The sequence below is a fragment of the Marmota marmota genome, unplaced genomic scaffold (assembly GCF_001458135.2).
Source record: "Marmota marmota marmota unplaced genomic scaffold, marMar, whole genome shotgun sequence".
NCBI lineage: Eukaryota > Metazoa > Chordata > Mammalia > Rodentia > Sciuridae > Marmota > Marmota marmota.
The window spans coordinates 16,483,374-16,497,611 of record NW_026000241.1 but is presented as its reverse complement, the minus strand read 5'-3'; the positions used below and the strand labels follow the sequence as shown (position 1 = coordinate 16,497,611).

The 14,238-nt window shown below is 39.6% G+C and overlaps 1 protein-coding gene across 3 annotated transcripts in view; it reads left to right on the top strand.

Moving 5' to 3' along the window:
- Mlh1 (mutL homolog 1) overlaps positions 1–14,238 on the top strand; it is a 45,668-nt gene that overhangs the window by 23,415 nt on the left and 8,015 nt on the right. For all 3 annotated transcript variants that reach the window (XM_048795240.1, XM_015489516.2, XM_015489515.2), the window contains exons 12-14: positions 3,767–4,143; positions 5,965–6,113; positions 11,855–11,963. In XM_048795240.1, coding sequence (XP_048651197.1) covers positions 3,767–4,143; positions 5,965–6,113; positions 11,855–11,963 — 635 coding nt within the window. The remainder of the gene's footprint in view (positions 1–3,766; positions 4,144–5,964; positions 6,114–11,854; positions 11,964–14,238) is intronic.

Sequence of the window (14,238 nt, the reverse complement as noted above, 5' to 3'; positions counted from 1 at the left end):
TGAGATAGCTGGGTCAAATGGTGGTTCCATTCTGAGTTTTCTGAGGAATCTCTATATTGCTTTCCAGACTGGTTACACAAATTTGCAGTCCTAGCAATGAACGAGTGTCTTTTTCCCCACATCCTTACCAACAGTTATTATTACTTGTATTCTTAATAATTGCCATTCTGACTGAAGTGAGATGGAATCTTAGAGCAGTTTTGATTTGCATTTCTCTAATTGCTAGAGATAATGAACAATTTTTCATATGTTTGTTGGTTGTTGATTTGTTGACTGATTGTCTTTTCCTTTCTTTTTTTTTTTTTTTTTTTTTTTTGGTACCGGGGATTGAACTCAGAGGCACTCAACCACTGAACTACATCAGCAGTCCTATTTTGTATTTTATTTAGAGACAGGGTTTCACTGAGTTGCTTAGCGCCTTGCTTTTGCTGAGGCTGGTTTTGAACTCTTGATCCTCCTGCCTCAGCCTCCTGAGCCACTGGGATTATAGGCATGTACCACCACACCCAGCGATCGATTGTATTACTTCTTCTGTGAGATGTCTGTTCAGTTCCTTAGCCCATTTATTGATTGGGTATGTTGAACTTTTTTGAACAGAGTTGCTACTTTATGTAATTTTATTATTATTATTATTATCATTTTTTTGAGGCACTGAGATTGAATGTACGGTTCTCTACCACTGAGCTAGAGCCCCAGAATTTTTTATTTTGAGATAGGATCTCTCTGAGCTGCCCTAGCTTGCCTCAAATTTGATCCTCCTGCCTTAGTCTCCTGCATCACTGGGATTATGGGCATTTACCATGTGCCCAACTATTATGAATATTTCTAAAAATAGAACGTAATCAGTACAACCAATATCTGTGTACCTGTCACTCAGGTTCTACAACTATCAACATTTTGCCCTATTAGTTTTATCTATCCCTGTCTTGCTTAGGGATGGGGAAAGGAGTAATTTAAAGTGCAATCCAGACATGTCTCCCCTAGTACCTTTTCTGCATCTAAAATTTTTTTCTTATGTGATCACATAAGAAAATGTAATTTTACACTTAATAAAATTAATAGCAATATCATTTAATTACCAATCTGTATTCAAATGTCCCAGTTGTCCAAAATATTTTTATAGCAGCTTTGTTCAAATCTGTATCCAGTCAAGTTCCATTCATAGTATTTGGTTGTTTTTGTTTAATTCTCTTTGAAACTAGAAAAGTTTTCTTTTTCATTGTTGTTCCATTGGCTTGTTGTAAAGATTTCCTATAGAATAATGCACAGTTTGGATAGTCTGATTGCTTCTTCTTAGTGTCACTTAACTTGTTCTGATCCTCCATATTTTCTTTGAATCTCAAATTAGATCCAGAGGCATGATTATATTCAGAGTCAAATTTTTTTGTGGCAAGAATTCTTCTTTTTAATAATTTTTATTCACTTTATTTTACTTTTTGCAGTGCTGGGGATCAAACCTAGTGCCTCACACATAGCTAGGCAAATATTCTACCACTGAGACTCATCCCAGCACTCATGCACATTTTTGATCCCTTGAAAGAAGAAAATATTCCAAATTGCTAAACCTTGGTTTTCCAGACTGCCAATGGCCCACTCCAATGAAGTCAGAAACTTCCTTACTCCAGTCAAGGAGGTGGCATTCGGTTTTCTTTTAAATTGTGGTAAAAGAGATATATATCTCACACACACACACACACACACACACACACACACAAAAATGATTATTTGAATGTACAGTTAAGCAGCATTAAATACATTTATGTCACTGTTGAGTTCACTAGTCTAATTTTCAAAACAACCTTGGATCATGACCTAGGGTCACAGTTTCACAAATGATAGCCACCTCACCCCCACTTATTTTGTCAGAGCAGCTCTTTATTCAAAGATGCTGTCTGTGGGCTTCATTCATGTTTGTCCATTTTCCTCTCTTTGGTGATGAGGAGACACATGAAATCAGTCAGACTGTTGTAGGGATGCAGAACAGGAGTGAGGAGTTCCAGCAGGAAGCAGCTCAGGGTACGTGAACATGTTGTGAAACTTGAAGATGAATGAGAGAATCCTCTACCTAGAGCAGTACTGGCGTAGGAGTGTGCTGGGCCCATAACCCAGGTGGTTGTCTCAGATCCATCCCCTGCCAATCCACTCCTGCCTTTGAACAATGGACTCCAAGACACCGATAGAATCTGCTTAGTGGCCCTTTTGACTCATCCATATTCTAAGGAAGACATAAAGTAAGGTATCAGCACTGATACTCAATGAGTTTAGTGGGGTTTCCTGGGGTAGGAAAAGTAGGGGACTAATTTTTGCCCCAGACTGAGGAGTTTTTCACACATCCTCCTGCAATGGGGAGTGGAAAGCACTTTGGCAAGGACTCTGGTTAGGTGGTACCCTGTGCTTCCTATCATGTCCCAGTAGGAGGCGCAGAGTGACTAGTTGTGTCATTTTGGTGGTAGGTTCATCAGTAAGGTCTTGTGGTGACAGCCTGATTCCCTTTTTGTCAAATTGCCCATCAACACCTAGCTCAGTGATTTCACCATTTGATGACCACTACCTGAACCAGTTATTTTATTAAATTAAAGATTATGATATTTTTGGTTTTATCTGTTTTTTCCCTCTATCAATTGATTATAATTCTTTTATACAAAAGAATGTTGTCTCATTTGTTAAAGCTGTTTGGTTATCCTGAAATATAGTTCATACTAGAAAGTAAGGCCAAATGCTGAACTCTGTTCCTTTAACTATATGAATTTTCAAAGGAATTAGTTGGTATCCTGGCATTTTCCAGTAGTGCTTAATGTTTTTTTTCCTTTCCTCCTTTCTTACCCTCTTTCCTTCTTCTCCCTCCCCACTCTCTCTCTCTCTCTCTGTATTTTGTCATAACTATTAACAAAACAACCTATTTTAATCAATTATAATTATTTTTCTTATTGATGTTCGAATGATCCTGTCTTAATCCACTGGAAGCCCCTTCTAGCTGGTGCCCTCTCTTTTTGACCCAGTTCCATTAGGCAGGATCTTGTAGGCATATTCTGTACTTTCCCAGCCTAAGCCCTGGATTAGAAATGGCTACATTTCTCTGAGGAGCTCTAGTTCATTTTATTGGGGATTGGTATTTAGGGACCATAATCTGGGATCTGGGGTCCTCATGGCTTCTGGGAAGCCATTACTTTTTGGCCTTTTAAGTGTGCAGAGCTAGGAAATATGTAAATTTAAAAATAGGGGTGGGGATATAGAGAGCTTAAGGCCATGGGTTCAGCCCCCAGCACTGCAAAAAATAATTAAGTCAAATAAAATAAAAATAGGCTGGGAGGAGGAAGGAATGGGAAGTTACTGTTAAACACATAGAGAGTTTCATTTGGGGAGGATAAAAAAGTTCTGGAGGTGGATGGTGGAGATGGCTGCACACAGTGTGAATGTGCTTAATGCCACTTAACTCTCATTTAAACATGGTTAAAATGGTAAATTTCATGTTATATATATTTCACTTCAACAGAAAAACAAAATAATAGCAAAGAAAGGATGAAAATATGAAAACTTTACAGTGGTATTTTAAGTTAATTTTAATATTATACAGACTGTTGAATTCCTGAATTTTATAGTTGTAAACCTATTTTATTGAATTTTGGTCAAAATTGCTTATAATAATAATTGTGTAATGCTAATCATATCTAGTTCTAACTTCTTTCTCTAAGACTGCTCCATTTTGGCCCATGGGCTTCTATAATTTATATTCTGAGTCTTTCCACTGTCTTCTTTTTTGATACAGACTTTGCTACCAGGACTTCCAGGTCCTTCTGGGGAGGTGGTTAAATCCACAACAGGTGTGACCTCCTCATCTACTTCTGGAAGTGGTGACAAGGTCTATGCTTACCAAATGGTCCGAACAGATTCCCGGGAGCAGAAACTTGATGCCTTTCTGCAGCCCATGAGCAAGGCCCTGTCCAGTCAGCCCCAGGCCACTATCCCAGGGGATAGGACAGATGGTTCTAGTGGTGAGGCCAGGCAGCAAGATGAGGAGATGATTGAACTTCCATCTCCTGCTGAGGTGGCTGCCAAAAATCAGAGCTTGGAGGAGGATGCAACAAAGGAGGCTTCAGAAACAGCAGAGAAGAGAGCACCCAGTCCCAGCCCAAGCAACCCCAGGTATGGCTTTTTGAGGAAAGTGAAGCTTACCTGTTTGTTCTGTAATAAAACTACCTTCTAAGTTTGGATTTTCACGAACCACTTGCATTTTCTTTTGCCTGACTTGTCCTCTCCCTCCACTGTGGCAGTGCTGTGACTATGTCCACTGTCTGTCTTTGACCATGTGTTCTCTGAGGTACGTTAAACATCTATGGTTTCCAAGTATTAGTTAAAAACACATCAGAAAAAAAGCAGGTGTATCCTTTGTTTTTAGTAAAGCATTATGATAAAGCTTCAACACCAGAGGTTGCTAAAGACAGAAGCCTAAAATAGCTCTTCTATCCTACAAAGCTGCTATCACTCTGTTTAGAAGAAGCCCACTTTCTGAATCCAGTTCACAAAACTCCTGAAGTGTATGAGTGAGTGGTAAAAGAGAGCTAGGAAAAAGGGACAGGAATGATACTAGAATAATACTAGATTCATTTTGTTTGAGCATTTCCTGTGTACACTATACATATTCTCTAAAAACTGTACCTCACTGAAATCTGTGAGGTGGGTATTCCTTTTTTTTTTTTTTTTTTTATTGTCAATGAACCTTTGTTTTATTTACTTATATTCAGTGCTGAGAATTGAACCCAGTGCCTCACACATGCTGGGCAAGTGCTCTACCACTGAGCCACAACCCCAGCCCCAGTATTATTTATTTAATATGTATTCATGCTGAACCTGGAGCTCAGATAAAGTCATTTGCCCCATACTGCACATTTACGTGGTGGCTGACTACCAAAAGCCATAGCACTAAATGTCCACTTCAACTTGGACAAATTACTTAACTCCAGTTTACTTATTTCTGAGACATCCTATCATGACAGTTTCTAAGGATTTTTTTCTAGACAATATTGAAAGATGCTGGTATGTATCAAACATTTATTGTGTGTTAGATATTTTGTATACATTGTCTCATTTAATGCTCTAAACCCTGCAAAGGAAGTATTGCATTTTATTTTGGAGGAACTAAGTAATATTTACCACAGAACAGTTAAAGCAAAAGTCATTGCATCACTTCTCTGCCAAAAACCTCTCAGTGGTTTCCCATTGCATTGGGCTAAAACCTAAATCCCTGCCTGCCTTCCCTTTAAACCTCCACTTTCCCTCTTCCTCATGCTGCTTTAGCCACATGGCTCATGTGGTTAATCTGAATTGACTGAGCTTCTTACCCTCTGGTTGCACTTGCTGTTCCCTTAACCTAGAAGGCACTGACTTCTTGCCACTCAGGTCTCATGTCAAGTGTCCCCTCTTGCCAGAGGCCTTCTTTGTTCATTTAGACTAAAGCTTCCTTTCCTCTCACCTTCCCATCATTTTAGTATGTTTCCTTGTTTTATTTTCTTCCTAGCATTTATTGCTACTAAAAACAATCTTTTTATTTTTTCTATTGTCTTTTGACTCTCCCACTGGAAAGTAAGCACCAGGAGGGCAGGTACTGTGTCTGCTATGTTTGTTGCTGTTTGTAATTAGTATATAACAGTATCAGATAGATGGATGGGTATATGGAGGAATGAATGAATCAGGCTTGACAAGATCAGTTCACTTGCTCAGAACCCTATGGCTTTATGGGCCAAGCTAGATTCCAAATCCTGGTTACATAGCCTGCTGCTAGGATCTAAGGATTGTCAGATAAGGAGTGTACTAGAGAGTAGACATCTTGGAAAGGCCTACCACCAGTAGGGATCTCTCTGCAGCTGTGTAGAAGCTGCTCTCTTTTCCAAAATGCAACATGAAAAACTTGGCTAAGTCCAAAAATTAAAAGGAAAAGCAATGACCTGTTTCCTTTTTTCATTGCAGAAAAAGACATCGGGAAGACTCCGATGTGGAAATGATAGAAAGTGATTCCCGGAAGGAAATGACCGCAGCCTGTATGCCCCGGAGAAGGATCATTAACCTCACTAGTGTTTTGAGTCTGCAGGAAGAAATTAATGAGCGGGGACATGAGAGTACGTAAGTGCTGAAATCTGCCTGCTAACATTAATAGGTTTGAGAAATGCAGAAAGCATATATGTTGTCAGGGTACCCACTGCATGTACTGGGCAAACCTCTCTTCCCTCCCTTAAAGACACTTTTCAGAAGAAGAGAAGGGGGGAAATAGTTGGTTTGTTTTAATTAGAATTAATCGGTTATCTCATTAAACCATAGGAGTCAGAGTAGAGCAGTCATTTCAGCAATTTCTAGTTTGTTTTTGTTACTGTTTTTAGTTAAAAGCAGTTTGACAGTCAGCAAAATTCTTATCCTGTAGCCTGAATGGGATATGCTGTTGCTGAAAGTTCACAGGCTTTGGAGGTTCCTGGCACAACCACTTCTACCATGTGACCTCATACTTGGGACTTGATCTTTCTATGCCTCGGTTTTTCCTCATCTATAAAGTGAGATTAATTTTACCCTGTAAGATCATTGTGCTGATTAGAGATTAAATATAAATAAAATACTTATTATAGTATAAGGAGTCAGTAGGTATTTTTATAACTTGAAGAGAAAGTAATAAACTATTATCATCTTCCTCAGAAATAGCTTTTGAGAATACCAAAGTATAGAACTCCATCTTGGTCCCTATTACTTCAAAACTAACTTAATGGTTATAGGAATTAAAAGTAGGGGCTGATCCAGGGATTGGAGTGAGTAACAGCAAACTGGCCTTCACATCATCCTGACCCCACCATCTGAGACAAGAACACCCCAAGTACAGGCTTTATTGAGCAGTGTTCCAGGTGGCAACTGTGCACTTGCATCTGCATAAAATTTAACCATGACCTTTTCATTTTTCATCTACTATATATTCTTGATTTAAATAAATTTCAACACTATTTTTCAATGTATTTTAAAATATGAACATCTGGATTAATTTTTAAAAGGAATGAATAGCTAAGGAGCAAGTTGGTACTTTCCCACTAATCCTTAACCTTTTGAAACAGTTGCTGTGACTCAGCTGCCTCTTAAGGTTTTCCTAGGCTTAGTCACCACTTAGCTGATCTAATTTAGGAAGGCCTCAAGTTGCCTTTCCCTGTTCATTCTCTTTTCTTAGCACTCTGGACCTTTGTTTATGTGTAGGAAGAGATACATAGAGTGTCTCTACACTTGGGCAGGGTAAAAACTTCCTATGACTGACTTTTTGCCATTTGTATGGAAACGATTGCCATTTGGATTCTAATTGTTATTTCCATGAAGATTTGCTCCAGTTACTCTTTCCCCTGTTATTAGCTTTCAAGCTGGGAGCTCTTAAAACAATTTTTAGTAACGTAATGCGACTTGTTACTTGATTTATTTAGCAGTCCTCTTCACAACAGTCTTAGTTGACAGAGTCTCTCAGACTTGGAATTTACTGAGTTTGTCTCCCTCATGCAAAGACTATTAAAGATCATTTCAATAAATGTTTTAATAGTGTCAGACTGCTTCAGTGCAATATAATACCACCCTATCTCAAGCATGGTCAGGTTTGGAGTCTTGCTGAAGCCAAGATGATAAATCTACATGGTATAAAATTATATACACACATTATCTCATTTAATTCTCAAATACTTTTATGAGGGAGGCAGAGCAGGTGTTGTCATCTCCTGTTTTTTGGCAGCAGGTACCGGGGATTGAACTCATGGGCACTCTACCACTGAGCTGCATCCCCAGCCCTATTTTTGTATTTTATTTAGAGACAGAGTCTCACTGAGTTGCTTAGTGCCTTGCTTTTGCTGAGGCTGGTTTTGAACTCACCATCCTCCTGTCTTAGCTTCCTGAGCCACTGGGATCACAGGTGTGCACCACCACACTCGGCTCCTGTTTTAATGACAGAGAAATAGAAGAGGAAGAGGATAAACTAGTTGGAACAGCCCAATGATCCAAAACTGTCTGAGAGTCAGGTGTGACAGTGTATGCCTATAATCCCAGCTACTTGGGGGCTGAGGCAGGAGGATTGCTTGAGTCTAGGAGTTCTAGGCCATCCAGGGCACCACTGTGGACACCTGTCTTGAGGGGAAAAAAGGCCCAGGTACTTACCTTGTAGATGGTGGGTTGTTGCTTGTCTTGGCAGTTACCCAGGAAGTCTCACCCAGTATTTAATTGCAAAACCAGGTTATTGGCTTGTACAGGACAAGCACACCCTGTGATTCTGACACCATAGGGCAAGGCCAGTATTTTCAGACATGGGAGGTCTGTAGCATGTAGGGTCTCACAGCAGGAGTAGCTGTAATATGGGAAGTGGGGTGAGCAAAGCTAGAACTCTTATGAAGCGCCTGCCAGCTACACCTTTCATTGGCCAGGCAGAAATTCACTCAGCTATTAGGGCTTTGTTGTGCTGCTCTGTAAAATGTGCCACTATGACAGGCCTTACTGGGCTGTTGTGAATACCTGAGATACTGTGTACATGCTTTGGAAGCTCCAAGGCACTGTTCCAGGCATCGCATTTATACCTACGGGGGAAAACTGGCTGTCTTTGAGTGGAATGCTGCACCAGGATTTCTCTGAGGGTCACTGACCTTATGATCCTGTTTGAAGAGATAAGAGCTGCTTTTCTCAAGACAGCCTTCTGAACTCCAGTTGGCTGTTTCATCATTCATGTTGCCCGGCATGGTGCCTGGCATGTAGACTCAGGAGATACTTGCTATAGGAGAGGTCAAGTGGTTGAGAGGAACAGCTGGGAGGTGAAGACCTAGGATCTGCTCTAGAGAGGTATCCAAGTTGAACACTCAGACAAGTTTCTTAAGCCTGGTGGGTTTACCCATCCGTGGTGAGCACATGTTCAGTTAACAAATGAGGTTAATTTTGGAAGGCCCAGTATCCAGTCAGGTGTTCCATGACATTAGGGATTAGTAATGATTGGATTTATTGCTAGTCCCATAATTTTGATCTAATTAAATGGGGATAATGAATGTCATAGCTGTTTGGTTTTGGTTTGGGGTTTTGTTTTGTTTTGTTTTTGCCCCAAGACAACCACGATTTTATTTTCTTGGTCCTTGTGAATAGACTCAGGTCTAAATATATATACTCTTAACATGGTTTGTCACAGTTGACAGTTTCTTTTGGTATATGAAATCAGTCCAGCAAGCATTTGTCGTGTATCTTCTCTATAAAATTCTTTGTGCCAAGCTCAGAGGTAGAGGATGAGATGAATAGGCCATGAACACTGCCTTCTAGAATACCATGGTATTGTGTGGGGATTGTGTAGTAAATAATTGGCTACCATTGCTATAGAATGAAAGAAATTCTGTGGTAGAAAGAAGAGCAGTTCAGCAGGAATTCACAGTCAGAGCTCCCCAGAGGGCTGGGTAGGCCAGTTGATCATCTCAGGCAATAGCAGAGGTCCTGGCACACAGGGCTCTAGAAGGCAGCAGCAGGGCACTAGCCTTCACCTGCAGATGGACATCAGAAACTAAAGAACTGGTTCCTTTCTTCTGGTGCTTGCTCCTGGGCCCTTCCTTAGGCTTGGTTTTACTTGCTGGCCTCAGTTGTGAATCAGATGTGCATGCAGTTTGGCTTTAAAGCCCAGAAGGGTTTTGTCCCATGTTGCTCTTTGCAAAATAGCGGGAAAATAACACTGGTGGACTTCTAGGGTTGTGGGGAGTTTAGAGTAGGAATGACCTAGAGATGCTGTGACAAGCTGTGAAGAGGCCCAGGGAAGCAGAGCCCTGTGCATGGTGAACACATGCTGCCCTTCCCTGCCCTGCTGGTGGGGCTGTGTGTCAGCAGCTATGGGTGCAGCAGAGCGGGCCATGAATATTCTGCACAGAAAAATCTCTGACCCATTTTTAGTAGATTACGCTGCTTTCTCTTTCCTCCAGTGCCTCATTATTCAAGATTATTTAATGTTCTCCAGCTTTTAAAATAATCATTCTCCGCCCACGCAGAACATCCTGTAGAGACATTGAATTTTCAGTGGGAACAGAGGGAAACACTTATTCTAAAAATGAATAAGTCTGTTTTTATGGGGGTGGAGAGGTCATCACAGAACTTATATAACACTATGAAAATTTTCTTGTGATGGCCAAGCTTAAAGAAAAAATATAGTAAAAATACAACATATAGGCCTGTTGCTGAGCCTAGATCTTTGCCCTGTTCTTCCCTTCTTCCTTTTTGGTGGAGATTGATGTCTTTCATTAAAAATAATAACTCGTGGACTGGGAAGATTGGCACACACCTATAATCTCAACTATTTGGGAGACTAAGGCAGGAGAATTTAAAGTTTGAGGCCAGCCTGGGCAACTTAGTAAGAGCTTGACTCAAAATTTAAAAAGGCCTTAGAGGTGTATCTCAGTGGTGGAATGCTTGCCCAGCATGCACTAGGCCCTGTGCTCTATCTCAGCACTGCCAAGATAATAATAATACACACACACACGCACACACGCACGCACACTAGCATATCCAAAATCATATTACAAAATAATGTAGCATCTACAGAGAAACAAATACCCTTAGAAATAACTGTTGTCCCAAATTGTGCAATTATTCCTTTAATTTTATTATATTTTTACCACCTATGTTTGTATTCCTTAAAAAACTATTCAGTTTTCCAAGCTTTATGTGAACATACACATGCATATTATGTTCCTAAAATTCATCCATTTGTTACATACAGCTCTGGTTTACTTTTTCTGTATAATGGATTCTACCTCATGAATATGCATTCATTCGTTCTGTGGAAGGACATTTGAAAGATTCGTATGGCTTCAGTCCCTGGCTGCTCAAATCTTACCCAGCTTCCCCCCCATGAGTTGATCAGTGGCTTGGTACACTGATTGGGAAGCTCTGCTCTAAGGTGTTTACTTATAAGAGTTTCTGCTGGGTCATAAAATGACAAACTATTTTCTAATTTTCCTTTATACTCCCATCAACAATGTACAGAAGTATATTTGTACCCAAGGAGTATTCTCTCCAATATTTGATACTGTCAGACTTTTTACCAGTTTGGTAATCATGAAACAGTAATCTGATGATGGTTTTTGTTTGCATTTCATTGGTGACTAGTAAAGCTCAGTTAAATGTATTTCCTCTAATGCTAAGTGCCTCTCCAAGTTTTATGCCCATTTTTCTGTTGGGTTTTTTTTATCTTTTCTGATTTTAGTAGCTCTTTATATATATATTCTAGATAGTAATCAGTTATGTGAAAATACCTTCAGTTTAGGGCTTATCCAGGAACTTCTTTTTATGAACACTCGTTTCATCTCAATTTTGTGTGTACTGCAGTGGTTTCCTATTAGAATTCCCATTTCAAACCATTCTTAGACTTTTGTCCTCCTTTCTCACTCTAAAAGTTTGTGATTCCTGAGGTTCATCTAGAATCTTTGTATAAAATTGACTTCAGAGCTCTCATTCTTTCTCTGGGTTCCTGCTTTATCTTTGATTAAACCTTGAGTATTCCTTAATCTTTTAGCAATTCCTCATTACATTTAAAAAGTATTTTTATTAGTTGTTGATAGATCTTTATTTATTCATATGCAGTGCTGAGAATCAAATCCAGTGCCTCACACATGGTAGGCAAGCACTCTACCACTGAGCCACAACACCAGCTCCCTCATTGCATTTTAAAAGATGAGTCTATAAATTCCTCATGTGTGTGTGTTTTCAGCAGGAGGTTCAGTCATGGCATGTTTATCTGTTTGGTGTGTTTAGTGCTGGTTCTTGGTACCTTGGAGTATGAAGAAGTGTTGGTAGGATTTCATTACTTACCTGTTTTACATTTCTCTTTTTTGTTTTCCAGCTCTCCGAGAGATGCTACATAACCACTCTTTTGTGGGCTGCGTAAACCCTCAGTGGGCCCTGGCACAGCATCAGACCAAGTTATACCTCCTCAATACCACCAAACTTAGGTAAGTTAATGAGCATATATAAAAAGTAGAGCCACTTGGGTGGGGTTGTGGCTCAGTGGCAGAGTACATGCCTCGCACATGTGAGGCCCTGGGTTCAATCCTTAGCATCACATAAAAATATATAAAGATATTGTGTCCATGTATAACTAAAAACATATTTAAAAAATTAAAAAGTAGAGCCACTAGATGAATGGTCCAGGGTGTAAAGCTGGAGAGGGCTGTTTGAGGTAGTTGGAAAGGTTTGGGAATCGGCAATTATGATTCCAAATCCATGTTTAACCATTTCCCATTCTGTGAGCCAGTTACTTTCCTAAACTATGTCTCATCTGTAAATTAGGATATTACTATTTAACTTGAAGGATTTTTTGTGAGGAAAATAACCCGGGAAGCCTAGTCCTCACAATGGGCTTAGTGCTCAGTGTTGAACTGAGTTAGTTCAATGTTGTTGGCTGTGAACCAGATATTGAGGAATTGGTGCTAGTAGAGAATTCTGGTATTACTGTGTGCAACAGGGTACTGTGGGGGAGGCAAGAAGATCTTCTGCCATCTGGCTTTGGGGATGTACCAAAGGCATACTGTAACCGCCAAAAAAGCCAGGGGGTATTGATCAGCACAGGAAGATGGACCTCAACAGGGCCATTTGCCTAGCAGCATTTCTATTGATGGTTTCCTGGGACTTTGGTCAGTGAGCTGTTGTCTAGAACCATTGCTGAGTATGTTCTCAAATAGGTAATAGACATGGGATGCTGCTGCTACCTTACATATATTAAACACCATTCACTAACTATGGAACTACCCCTTTCCAAAACCTGCTGTGTGGCTTCAAGTGGTTCTCAGCCATGTTGAGTGCAACAGCCAGTATACATTGCTTAGAGTTGGCACATGACATAAAATCTTGTTTCCATCTTTTACTGAGTAACTGCCCCAGTCCAGAAATATACCATTGCCTCCATAGCTCAGATATTTAGAACTCCTTCCTAGGCTTGGAAACCTTTTTGGTGCAGCTCTTTTCCAGTTCCATTGACTTCTTTGAGAATCCTTGGGTTTGTATAGTGAGCTGCCATTTACTAATTTGTTGGTAATTCTACTTTGCTTGCTCTTTCCTTTGTGGCATATCTAAGTACATAACTTTCAAGGCTTCAAATCACACTTGCATTCAGGTTCTTTCAAGTCACAGATAGAAATCCAGGCCAGTTCCAGAATTGCAGCTACAGTTTGAGCATCCCTAATCCAAAAGCCAAAATTCTCCAAAGTCTGACACTTTTTGAGTGCCAGCATAATATTACAAGTGGAAAATTCTGCACTGTGAAACTTTGTTTCATGCACAAAATTCTTAAAAATATTGTATAAGATTACTTTCAGGATATATGTATAAGGTGTAAAACATAAATGGATTTTGTGTTTAGACATATCTCATTATGTATACGCAAACATTCCAAAATTTGGAAAAAGTTCAGAATACTTCTGGTCCTAAACATTTTGGATAAGGGATACCAACTTGTATTAATAAATGTGAATGGCTTCCAGTAAGAAGATAAAAGTCACAAGGAGAGAACTGGGTTCAGTCTAATATCTAGATTCACCTCCTTCCTTTGTCACTTTATTAAGTGACATGGGACACATTAGTTACTCACTTGATGCCTCAGTTTCCCCACTATAATGCAGGTATAGAGGATTCTTTGTCTGCTTTGACTGATAATGAAGTCTTTCAGCAAGATCTCCAAGGTTCAGTTGTTTTAAGAACTGTAAAGGGCAGATCTATAGTAACCAAAACAGCATGATATTGGCATCAAAATAGACATGAAGACCAATGGAGTAGAATAGAAGAGAGAGACAAACCTATAGAGATGCAGGTATCTGATTCTTGACAAAGGTGCCAAAAGCATATGCTGGAGAAAAGAGCCTTTTTTTTTTTTTAAATTTTTTAATTTTTTTAAATTTTTTAAACCAGCACTGCAAAGCATTTTGGGCATTTTGGGCAAAATTCTACAAGAAGAGGAATGGAAAAATAGTGCCCAAAACCAACAGCGGGTGGTATCTCAGTAAAGGGGGAGGAAAACAACCAAAAAGTAAAAACTAGCCAAACTAAAATAAATAAATAAATAAACATGACTGGAAGTACAAATCATATTTCAATTGTAACCTTAAATGTTAATGGACTAAACTCACCAATCAAGAGACACAGGCTGGTAACCTGGATCAAAAAAACAAATCCAACAATATGCTGCCTTCAGGAGACTCATATGATAGGAAAAGACATACACAGGCTGAAGGT